The 11,519-nt window shown below is 47.6% G+C and overlaps 1 protein-coding gene across 2 annotated transcripts in view; it reads left to right on the top strand.

The window, feature by feature from the left end:
- Nucleotides 1-553: 553 nt before the first annotated feature.
- The window catches only part of CATSPERD (cation channel sperm associated auxiliary subunit delta), a 99,079-nt gene continuing 88,113 nt past the window's right edge, over nucleotides 554-11,519 (top strand). The window contains exons 1-3 of one of the 2 annotated variants that reach the window (XM_058282017.1): nucleotides 554-715; nucleotides 3,941-3,995; nucleotides 9,720-9,796. In XM_058282017.1, coding sequence (XP_058138000.1) covers nucleotides 639-715; nucleotides 3,941-3,995; nucleotides 9,720-9,796 — 209 coding nt within the window. In that variant the 5' untranslated portion in view covers nucleotides 554-638. The remainder of the gene's footprint in view (nucleotides 716-3,940; nucleotides 3,996-9,719; nucleotides 9,797-11,519) is intronic. The other variant, XM_071210001.1, reaches the window with a different exon arrangement.

Below are 11,519 nucleotides of genomic sequence, written 5' to 3'. Positions count from 1 at the left end.
TCCGCCTGCCGGGCTGGGGGCGCACGTGACGCCAGGCGCGTGCCTCAGCATCGCCTGGGGGCGTGGCCCGGACGACCCACTCCAGGGGGCGGGGCCTGGCGGAGCGGGGTCTGCACGGAACAGAAGGGGCGGGGCATCCCACCTTCCTCCTCATTTCCACCTCTTCCGTCCTTCCCGCTAACGCGCTCACGACCCCTTCGGGTCACGTGGAGGCCGTAGGCACGCGTCAGGGCCCCTGGAAAGCGGGACACCGTTGCTGCCACCGCAGCTTTTGGGAAGATGAAGGAGGCCTTGTATTCATAGGTCCTACGTGCGTGGGTGATAGGCGCATGCTCAGGTTCTGGGGCGCGTCGTGATTGGCGGTTGGGTTTCCCGGGAGACTACGTGCACAGGCTCATACGCTAGGGGGTGCACAGGAGGCCGTGCGCGCATGCCCAGACTTGGAGGCGCGTTGTGATTGGTGAATCACAACGCAAGTCTGCGCATGGAGGCCTAGTGCGCATGCCCAGGCTCCCGGGCTCGGGAGGTGAGTGCTCCAGGAGACGACGTGCGCATGCTCAGGGCCTAGACTGCGCATGCCCGGGTCGGTGCCGTGGCGGTTGAGGATCCGTAGTGGCTGCGGTAGAAGTTAAAACGGGATGCTGATTCTGATGCTGGTGGCGGCGGCGGCGACCGTGCGGCTCTGCCCGCTGGTCGGAGCTCAGCCGTTGTGCGGGTGGGACTGCCCTCCCAGGGCTGGGGTGCTGCAGGGGTCGGGAGGGTCGGGCTCATGGACCCCAGTACAGGCCCAGGTGGGCCCCCCTTCCCCAGCCTCATCGAGGCCTGTTGGGTTATTCTTCCCGTGAATCGGACCCTAGACCCGTATTCCACCCCGCTTCCTGCAACCCGTCACCCAGGTCCTCCCATTTCTCAAAAAAATTCCGGCCCTTTTAAGCCACCTCTGCCACCTCGGTCTTAAGGCTTTGCCGTGCTGTCCCGGCGCCCAACAGGATTATTTTAAAACGGATCTGGTCTCGTTAGTCCCCTCCCCTGGCTTTGTGGCCCCTGGAGGAACACCCGAGGTCTTTGGGCTGCCTGCCGCGGCTGGCATGAGCTGGTCCAGGCTTCCCCAACTGCGGCGCTGTTGACGTCTGGAGCCAAATCGTTCTCTTGGGACGTCTTGTGCCTTAGCATCTCTGGCGTCTACCCACTAGATGCCAGTAGAACTCTCTTCCTGAGGCTTGGCAGTCAGATTTGTCCCTAGGGATTGCCAGCTATCTCCTAGGGACCTGAGACCCACTGACCTGGTGCCTGCCCCCTATTAGCCAGCCGCATCGTCTTAACTTAGTTCTTGAACATGCTAAACTCCGTCCATCCTTGGGGATGGTAGAAAGTACGCTTGCTCTTCCCTCTGCTAGACAGGATTTGCTTCCAGATTTCTCCTTGGCTTGTTCCTCCTCATTCAGATCCCGACTCAATCAGAACGTTCCCCGACCTAAAGCCCTCCTTCTCATCTTTTACCTTTCTGTTCTGTTCTTGCAGCTCCCATTTTCTTACCCCAAATTGAGCAAATTATTGTTTGTTGCTGTCGCCAGAATATTTACATACTCCATAAGGGCACAACCTGTGCTTATCTTATTTCCGTAAGGGCAAAACCTGTACTTATCTTATTCCGGTAAGGGTACAGCCTATGCTTATTTTGTTCACCCCCTACCCAGAACTTTTTTTTTTTTAAGATTTATTTATTTATATCTCCCAGATGGTTCTCTTATCTGTCTGCTCATTGCTTGCTCTCCAGGAGGCACCGGGAACTGAATCCGGGACCTCCCATATGGGAGGCAAGTGCCCAGCGGCCTGAGCCACATCCCCTCCCTGCTGGCTTTGGTGCCTGCTGGACTGTGGCATCTGCTCCTTTAGGCATCTTGTTGCAGCAGGTGTAGCGTCTGCTCGTCTTCACCACAGGACCCGAAACTGGGACTGCCCGTGTGGTAGGCAGGGGCCCAACTGGTTGAGCCACATATGCTTCTCATTGACTCTTTTTCTTTAAAGATTTATTTATGTATTTCTCCCCCTCCCCCTCTCTCCCCCCCATTCCCCCTTCCCCCTTCCTCCCCTTTTTTTCTTTGTCCGCTTCTGTTGTTGTCAGTGGCACGGGAATCTCTTTCTTTTTGTTGCGTTATCTTATGTCAGCTCTCCGTGTGTGTGGTGCCATTCCTGGGCAGGCTGCACTTTCTTGCGCGCTGGGTGGCTCTCCTTACGGGGTGCACTCCTTGCGCGTGGGGCTCCCCTACGTGGGGACATCCCTGCGTGGCCGGGCACTCCTTCCACACATCAGCACTGCACATGGGCCAGCTCCACACGGGTCAAGGAGGCCCGGGGTTTGAACCGCGGACCTCCCATGTGGTAGGCGGACGCCCTGACCACTGGGCCAAGTCCGCTTCCCCCATTGACTTTAAAAATAAGTATATTCTTAATGGAGAGGTTGTGAACTTACAAAACAATCATGCAGATGTGAGGAGTTCCCATGCAGTACCCCTTTACCAACACATTACATTGTTGTGGAATATTTATTACAGATGATGAGCTAATATCATCAGACCGTTAGCACCAACTATGGTCTATAGCCTACACTTGGTATATTAATCTACGTTTTTTAAAGGAGGTACTGGGGATTGAACCCAGGACCTCATATATGCAAAGCCAGTGCTTAACCACTGAGCTACACCTGCTCCACCCAGCACTTTTTTAGATTTCAGTAAATGTTACGTTAACTCTCTTAACTCTCGGGCTAGACAGATGTTAAAGCCCCAGGGAACTCCCGCCTGGAGTGAATTGACCCATCAGGGACCTGTTTGCTGAGAAATGGGAATGGTGTGCCTTTGATGGATGGCCCCATTTGATTCCTTTTCTTTAAAAAAAAAAGATTTATCTCTTCTCCTTACTGCCCTCATTGTCTGCTCTCTGTGTCCATTCGCTGTGCATTCTCCTGTGTCTGCCTATTTTAGGCGGCACTGATCCCGGGACCTTCTGGAGTAGGAGAGAGGTGCTCAGTCTCTTGCACCACCTCAGCTCCCTTCTCTACTGCGTCTCTTATTGTCTCTCTGTGTCTCATTTTGTTGTGTCTTCTTGCTGCACCAGCTTTCCGCTTGGGCCAGCTCACCTTCACCAGGAGGTCCTGGGAATCAAACCCTGGACTTCTCATATGGCAGACGAGAGCCCAATTGCTTGAGCCACATCCGCTTCCCCCCTTTTATCTTTATAATGAAGTTCATATAGTAGTGATTCATTGGCCTTACTTTTATAGCTGTGAAGACAGACCTGGTGAAATTAAAAACACATTTGCCAAAAGAATCACAGCCACTAAGTGCCAGATGTCCCGGCAAGATTTACTAGTAAGATTTGTCTCAAGGACTTTCTGATGCCTACTTTGAAAAGATGGACATTCTCCCATTTCCCCACCCTCATGCTCAAAGTGGGGTGGTTCCAGCAGCATCGGCAGCACCTGGGAGTTGGTTAGAAATGGAGGTTCTCAGGCCCCGCCCTGGACTTAGTGAATTAGAGGCGGCACTCAGCCATCTGTGGTTTATCGAGCTCTCTGGATGATTCTGCTGGAAAGTATATACCATCATTTTTTCCACTCCCCCCTCACTGTCGTCCCCCCCCACACACACACACACAGAGACAAAGAAACTTGGAGCAGGAGTTCCTGTGGGGTCTGAATGACCTTGTATAAGCTCTCGGGAATCAGTTCTACATTTTTAGTGTCTTTGTATCTGTTTTTGGGGGGGGGGGGGCCGGGCGGCTGGGGCCCACAGTTGCATCAGATTTTCAAGGGGCTCCCCAAACCCCCAAAGTGTTGAGTGGGTACTTTAGGGTTAACCCAGAGGAGACTTAATATGCTATAAAGCTTGCCTTTTCAATAAAAATTGACAAGATGGTCTTTCTCATTGCTAACCTCTAGTAATCGCCTGGTGAGGACTGGAAAAGCGCGTAACGTCCACAAGGCAGTGCAAGGGGTATGTGGCTCCATATTTATCACCAGTTCTCTTTTATCTAATTACTGAATCAGAACTAACGTCTCCTAGTATTTCCCAGTGCCATTGCCGGACCAGACATTTTTTTTTTCTTTTTAAAAAAATATATGAAGTATGTCCATGCATACATACACGTACATAAATGATAAGTGTGTAGTAATAGTTGTTAACGTACAAAACAGATATACATAACAGCATACAGGGTTCTCATACCTCACCCTACCACCAGTACCTTGAATTGTGAAACATTTTTAACTAATGATTAAAGAGCAGCCTCAAAATACTACTACTAACCAGAGCAACTTACATTTGGTGTATTTTTCCCCCAACCTACCCTATTATTATTTTATATCCCTTATATCTGAATATACATAAGTGTATGGTAAAAGTAGTGAACTTACAAAGCAGACATGCATGACATCATAACAGGGGTCCCTACATCACCCCACCACCAAGGCCTTGCATTGTCAGACATTTGTTACAAATTATGAAAAAATATTGTCGAAATCTAACTACAGTCCTTACCTTGCATTTGGTGTATTTTCCCCCCAACCCACCCTATTATTATTTTTTAAATATATTTTTATGGCAGAAGTTGTAAACTTACAAAACAATCCTGCACACGTGCAGAATTCCCATACAACACTCCTCTATCAACACGCCACACCATGGTGGAAATATTTTACAGATTATGAGATGATATCATCAGATTTTTATCAGATCCGTAGCATATATTTGGCACAGTTTTCCCCTACTCCCCCATTATCAACACGGTACATCTTTGGCATAGATGCATCTATGTGTTTGTATTTTTCCCATGCTTCTCCACGTTCCCACCACCCTGCAATAGTAATGTACACCGGCCTTAGCTCACAAAGGACACTTGAATCTGTACTATCAACCACAATTCTCATCCACTTCTGGGTATACTATGTTATTCAGTCCGTAGATAATTTTCTAGTTTTCTGTCAATTGGCATTTACATCCCTAGACCACCCTTTTCAGCCACATTCCCATTTATAAACCAACTGTTACAAATAATGTGTTACCATCAACTCTATATAGTTCCACAATGTTACAGTAAAGCTAATTAAAACTTATAAGTACACTAAACCTCATTAGTCCATCTCAGTCCTCCTCTTATCTCCTTTAAGAATCCACTACCTACCACCAGGTCTTAAAGATGTTTTCCTACGTTTTCCTCTAGCAGCTTTATGGTTCTTGCTTCTATATTTAGGTTTTTGATTCATTTTGAGTTAATTTTTGTATCAGGTGTGAGATAGGGGTCCTCTTTACTGCTGTTGGTTATGGATATCCAGTTCTCCCAGCACTGTTTATTTATTTTTTATAGTTTTTTTCTTTATTTAGAGAAGTGAGTTTACAGAAAAATCGTGCATGAATTACAGTGTTCCTGTACACCACTCTACCACCAACACCTTGCATTGGCGTGGAACACTTGTTAGAATTGATGATGGCATATTTTTATAATTGCACTATTAACTGGAGTTTAAAAACTTATTCTGGGCTAGTTCGGTCCACTCCACCTCTACATCGAGAGGGGGCTTAGACGCCACGTGGGTGATGGATGCAGTTCTCCCGCTTGCAGCATTGTTTATCGAATAGCGTGTTCGGCCCCAGCTGCGTGGGTTTGACAGGCTTGTCAAAAATCACTTGACAGTAGATGTGAGGGTCTGTTTCTGAACCATCATATTGGTTCCATTGGTCTATGTGTCTGTCTTTACGCCAGTACCATGCTGTTTTTTACCACTGTAGTTAGGTAAATGATTTAAAGTCTGGAAGTGAGAGTCCTCCAACTTCATTTTTCCTTTTTAAGATGTTTTTGCCTGTTCAGGACCCCTTACCCTTCCAAATAAATTTGATAATCATGTTTTCTATGTATTTTTAAAAGCTGGTGAAATTTTTATTGGGATTGCATTGAATCCATGTATCAGTTTAAGTAAATTGACATCTTAATGATATTTAGTCTTCCAATCTGTGGGCATGGCATGTTCTTTCAGTTATTTAGGTCTTTTTTGATTTCATTTAACAATGAGTTGTAGTTTTCTTTTTTGCTACCTGGTTGCATCATCATCTTTTAGGTGCGTTGCTTTGCAGTGCAGGGCCTGCACCTCTCCATGCAGGTCTGGGATGCTTTTTTCCTTTTTTTTACAGGGAGGTCCCGGGGATCAAGCCTGGGTCCTCCACTTGGTAAACGGGAGCTCAATTCCTTGAGCCACAGCCACTTCCCAAGTTGTAGTTATCTGAATACAAGTGCCTTACATTGTTGGTTAAATTTATTCCTAAATATTTGGGTTTTATCTGTCAAATTTTATTTTCACCACTCTTTTGACACTTTTAGTTACTTTTACTGACATAATTTTCATTTCTAGACTCTCTTCCAAGCCCCTCTCTCCTGTATTTTCTTTTCAGGCTGTAGCACACTCTTCAGTATTTCCTGCAAAGCCAGTCTCTTGGTTACAAACTCTCTCAGTTTCTGTTAATCTGTGAATATTCTAAGCTCACCCTCATTTTCAAAAGACAGTCTTGCCGGGTATAAGATTCTTGTCTGGAAGTTTTTCTCTCGTAGTATCTTAAATATATCATACCACTGTCTTCTTGCCTCCGTGGTTTCTGATGAGAAATCGGCACTTAATCTTATTGAGCATCCCTTATTTGTTAGGCATTGCTTTTCTTTTGCTGCTCTGAGAGTTCTCTCTTTGTCTTTGTCATTTAACATTCTGATTAGAATGTGTCTTGAGTTGGTCTGTATGGATTTATTTGGATGGGAGTTCGTTTGTGCTTCTTGGACTTGGATATCTCTGTACTTAATAGGGTTTGGGAATTTTCTACCATTATTTCTTCAAATTCCTTCTGCCCCTTTTCCCTTCTCTTCTCCTTCTGGGACACCCATGGCACATATGTTTGCACATCTCTTGCTGTTGTTTAGTTCCCTGAGAACTTGTTCAATTTTTTCCATTCTTTCCTCTTCTGTAATTTTATATGTTTGCTTTCAGAAGCCATTTCCTCAAGCTCACCAATCCTTTCTTCTGCCTCCTCAAATCTGCTATTATATGATTCCAGTGTATTTTTAATTCATATATTGTGCCTTCCATTCCCATAAGATCTGCTGTTTTTCTATGTATGCTTTCAAATTCTTTTTTGTGTTCATCTAATGTCTCCTTAAGGAAAAAAAAAGGTTCTTTACTATTTACAAGGTATTTTTTTTAAAGATTTATTTTATTTATTTCTCCTCCCTCATTATTTGCAGTCGCTGTCTGCTCTCTGTGTCCATTTGCTGTGTGTCTCTCTGTCTGCTTGTCTTCTCTTTAGGGGGCACCAGGAACTGAGCCCAGGACCTCCCTGTGGAAGAGAGGCGCTCTAGCACCTGAGCCACCTCAGCTCCCTATCTCTTCATCTCTTTAGCCAGCTCATTGAATTTATTAAGGAGATTTGTTTGAACATCTATGAATAGTTGCCTCAACTCCCTTACGTCATCTGGAGGATTATCTTGTTCCTTTAACTGGACCATATCTTCCTGTTTCTTGGTGTGGATTATAGCTTTTTGTTGGTGTTTTGGCGTCTGGCTTACTAGATGTATTTATTCTGGGTGCAGTTTCTCTCTTTAGTTTACGGTTTTCTTGCTCTTTCTCCCTTGCTGGTTGTGTAGTAGGAGCCAAGGATGTAGTTGGTGCTGTACACTGTGAAGGCTGTGAAGGCTCAAGCTGCCCTCATTGCCCCAGGGGCTGATGAAGCTTCTCCCAGCTTTCTTCTTTGCCATGGGTAGGGACAGAATCACAGCTGTGTGAATAATCCAAGTTTGCAGGCCTAGACTGCCGTTACCCAGAGAGACTGCTGAAGCTTCACGCCCCCCTGCTGGGGCGGGGATGCAGCTGCAGGCCTGGGCTGCAAGCTATGCAGTGCAGGTCCAAGATGACCGCAGTTGCTCCGGTCCACTTCTGACTCTGTCCAGCCGAATGTACCTGCAGTTGCGGGGAGAGGCTGGTGCAAGGCCTATCAGCTTCCTCCATGCCAGAGGTAGAGCTAAAGCCTGGGCTCGGGCTGCAGGCCGATCTGGATGGAAGAAGCTGGTTGCTACGGTCGCTGTGATTTGCAGTCAGCCTGGCTTCCCCACACCCTGCGGGTAGATTCAAAATGGCGGCTACCAGCCTCTTTCCCACATGGACAGGTCCAAACTTTCACTGTTCTTAGGGTTATACTTTAGCCAGCCAAATTGACTAATCAGTAGCTGAAGTCGGCGCCTCCCCTGTTTTCGGGAAATGGCTGTTCCAGTTCCAGCCACAGAACAGTTCCTGAGGTGGCCTGCGCCATCACCGGCCTCTGCGACATGGCCTGTGTCTTCCCAGAGAGGCTGGCGCGGGTTCCCGCAGCTTCCTCCCTGCTGGAGGTGGGTCTGGGGCCTAGGCTAGAGCTGCAGTCTGATCTGGATGGAAAGAAGCCTTTCTCTGCCAGCGCTCCATCCTGCTTCCCCTTCTGCCAGGGGCAAGGTTAAAATGGCGGCTTCCGGCCTCTTTCTGGCTTGGACAGGTTCAGACTTTAGCTGTTCTCAGGATTATACGTTAGCCAGAATTTACTAATCAGTGGAAGTCGGTGCCCAGCTGTCTCTTCCTTCCCCATTTTGGGCAAGTGGAGCTTCCAATTCCAGCCGCGGAACAGCTCCGGAGGCGGCTCGTGCCTCCAGTGGAGGATGGGCACTGGCCTCCGGGGCGCGGAGCCTCTACTCATGAATCTTCCCTGAGGACGGGCAGTCTCGTTCTTCCATTCCTTCAAGGATGTTGCGGGATGCTCTTCCGGTCTCCTGGAGCCCCAGACAGGTGCCTTAGGTAGCTCTGGGTGTTTACGAGTGCCCTGTGACAGGAGCTGACTCTGGGAGCTCCTTGCTCTGCCACCGTCTTGCCGGTTGCCCCCATACCAGGCATTTTAAGAACATCACTGTGTCTAATCCTTACAGCTAATTGTCCCCTTCCCCGAAGTAGGGATTAAACCCCAGTTTCACTGAAAAACAAGTTGAAAGAGATAAAATAACTTGGAAAAGGCCAAGACATAGAAGTAGGTTTAGAACACAGATAATCTGAGTTTTTCTCCAGTGTTCCATTGACTCCACTATTTGATAGTCTAAAAATGCAGAATAGCGTAGGCAAACCCTGTTACTTTGTTTAGATGATAGAGTGTAACAGGAAACTTTCTCACCCGGTGAGTGCCAAAGATTTACAAAGGAAAAATACTTGATTAGTTTACATGTGTTTCCCACTGATAATACATTATTTCAGGAGCATTGTCAGCAATTCTAATCTTCAGGTACCAGTAGTTCTTAGCGTGTTTGCTTCGTTCTCAGTTCTGTTTTTCAAATCATCATTTGTAACTAGTAATCTAACCAGTAACATGCACAAGCAGTGAGACACGATATGAATAATTACCCTGTGAATTCTTTTCCAACTTTGCCCTAATAATAGACTCCCAGGAAGTTTTAAAACCAGTCGAGAGAGGTCCCCGGTACCCTTCAGCCAGCTTCCCTCCATAGTACCATTTCAAGACCAGGAAGCTAGCACTGGTGGAATGCCATCCGCCACCCTGTGAATTCAGATCTCCCCCTTTGGATTTCTAGTGTCACACATTAGGAAATGGCCTTCATCAGGTTTCATGACGCTTGCTATGATTAAGTTTTCATGGTTCTCTCTCTCTCTCTAGGACCTCCTAACTTTTCCATCGACGACAACACACCTGATTAAACATCCTTGCAGGAAACATTTAGCTCTGTATCTAGGGTAAGCCACCATCTTATGTATTGTTACCTTCCTTTTTATTAAAATTTCAGATTTGCTCTCACTTGTTCATTCAGCAAACAATAATGCAGCCTGCCCTGCCCTGCAGAGCTGGCTGCTGGCCTGCAGGGCGTCCCCAGGCTGGGTGGGGCTTGGAGGATGAGAGAGGAAGACACCAGCACATAAGTGAAACAATCACAATATATCGTGGTACCAACCATCCAAGACGCTTCATATCAGCCCTCATGGGGGCCTGAGGGAAAAACGCCTTGGAAGCTTCCCTTGGGGAGTTGGTGCCATCACTGGCCTTTGAGGGATGAGTAGGAGTTCACCAGGAAGGACCATTTGTCTATGGACTTGGAGCAGGGTGTTCAAAGGAATGGAACTGCCGTGCCCAGAATGCACTGGGATTAGGTCTGGGGACACGGATCAACTACCAAATGTGTGCCATATCAAGGCGCTTGCCCTTATCCTGAAGGTAATGGGGGATTTGTCACCACGTGATTTGTGCTTTTATTCAAGACACTGATCCAGCACCATTGAGCAGGGACAGGCCTGGAGAAGGGTTGGAGGCAGGGAGACTAGTTAACTACATGTGACTATTGAAGTTTCAGTGGCTTAAATTGCAATTTAAAAAACCCCAAAACCAGTGTCCCAATCTGACTAGCTGCATTTCAGGTGCTCGCTGTGGCCAGCGCCTGCCACCCCGGGCAGCCTGGAATGTTCCCGTCACGGCAGAAGGTTCTGTGGGCAGTGCTGCTTAGGGTAGGGGCCAGCGAGCTACAGCCCGCGGGCCACACCAGCCCGCCACCTCTTTTTATACAGCCCGAGAGCTGAAAATGGCTTCTACGTTTTCATACAGCCGAAAAAAACGATATTTTGCAGTGCGGAAAGGATGTGAAATTCAGACTTCAGTGTCCATAAATAAAATTTTCTTGGCCCACTGCCATAGCCATTCATTACAACTCGTCCAAGTCTGCTTCTGGGCTACAATGGTAGACTCTAGTAGTGGCCCCTAAAATATTTACTGTCTGCCTTTTTACACTGAGAAAGTTGTCAATTCCTGGTTTAGAGCACTGCGAGCTTAAATGAAACCCACAAGAACACACTGGATTTAGGGGAGGTGTATTGGTTTCAACAGTATCCCCCCCCCCCCGCCAAAAAAAAAAATTCAGGTCGACCAGGAATCTGTAGATGTGACCCTTTTAGTTCCCTGGGCTGCTCAAGCAAATCCCACGCACGGGCTGGCTTAGGTGATGGCAATGTATCTGCTCCCGGTTTTGAGGCCAAAAGAAGCCCCGAGTCACGGCGTCATCTAGGTGTGCTTCCTTCCTGAAGACGAGTGTCCTGGGGCCAGCGGCCAGCAACCCCTCGTCCCGGGCTCTGTCACATGGCAAGGCAGGTGGCGGCCTCTCCTCGCTCTCCCTTCCCTTCGGATTCTGTGGATTTCGGCTTCTGGCCGCTCCCTCGTTCTGCTTATAAAGGACTCCAGTAATAGGATTAAGGCCCATCCTGACAAGGTCCCTGAGTCACGCATCACGAGGTCCTCCAGAAGATGTAAAGAAACCCTGCAACTCGGCAAGAGAAAGACAGCCCGATTAAGACATGGGCAAAAGGCTTGAACAGACATTCTTTTTCCAAAGAGGAAACACAAATGGCTGAAAAACACATGAAAAAATGCTCCACATCACTAGCTATTACAGAAATGCAAATTACATTAGCTATT

This window comes from Dasypus novemcinctus, chromosome 19 (assembly GCF_030445035.2).
Source record: "Dasypus novemcinctus isolate mDasNov1 chromosome 19, mDasNov1.1.hap2, whole genome shotgun sequence".
NCBI lineage: Eukaryota > Metazoa > Chordata > Mammalia > Cingulata > Dasypodidae > Dasypus > Dasypus novemcinctus.
This window is presented reverse-complemented; position numbering and strand designations above follow the sequence as displayed.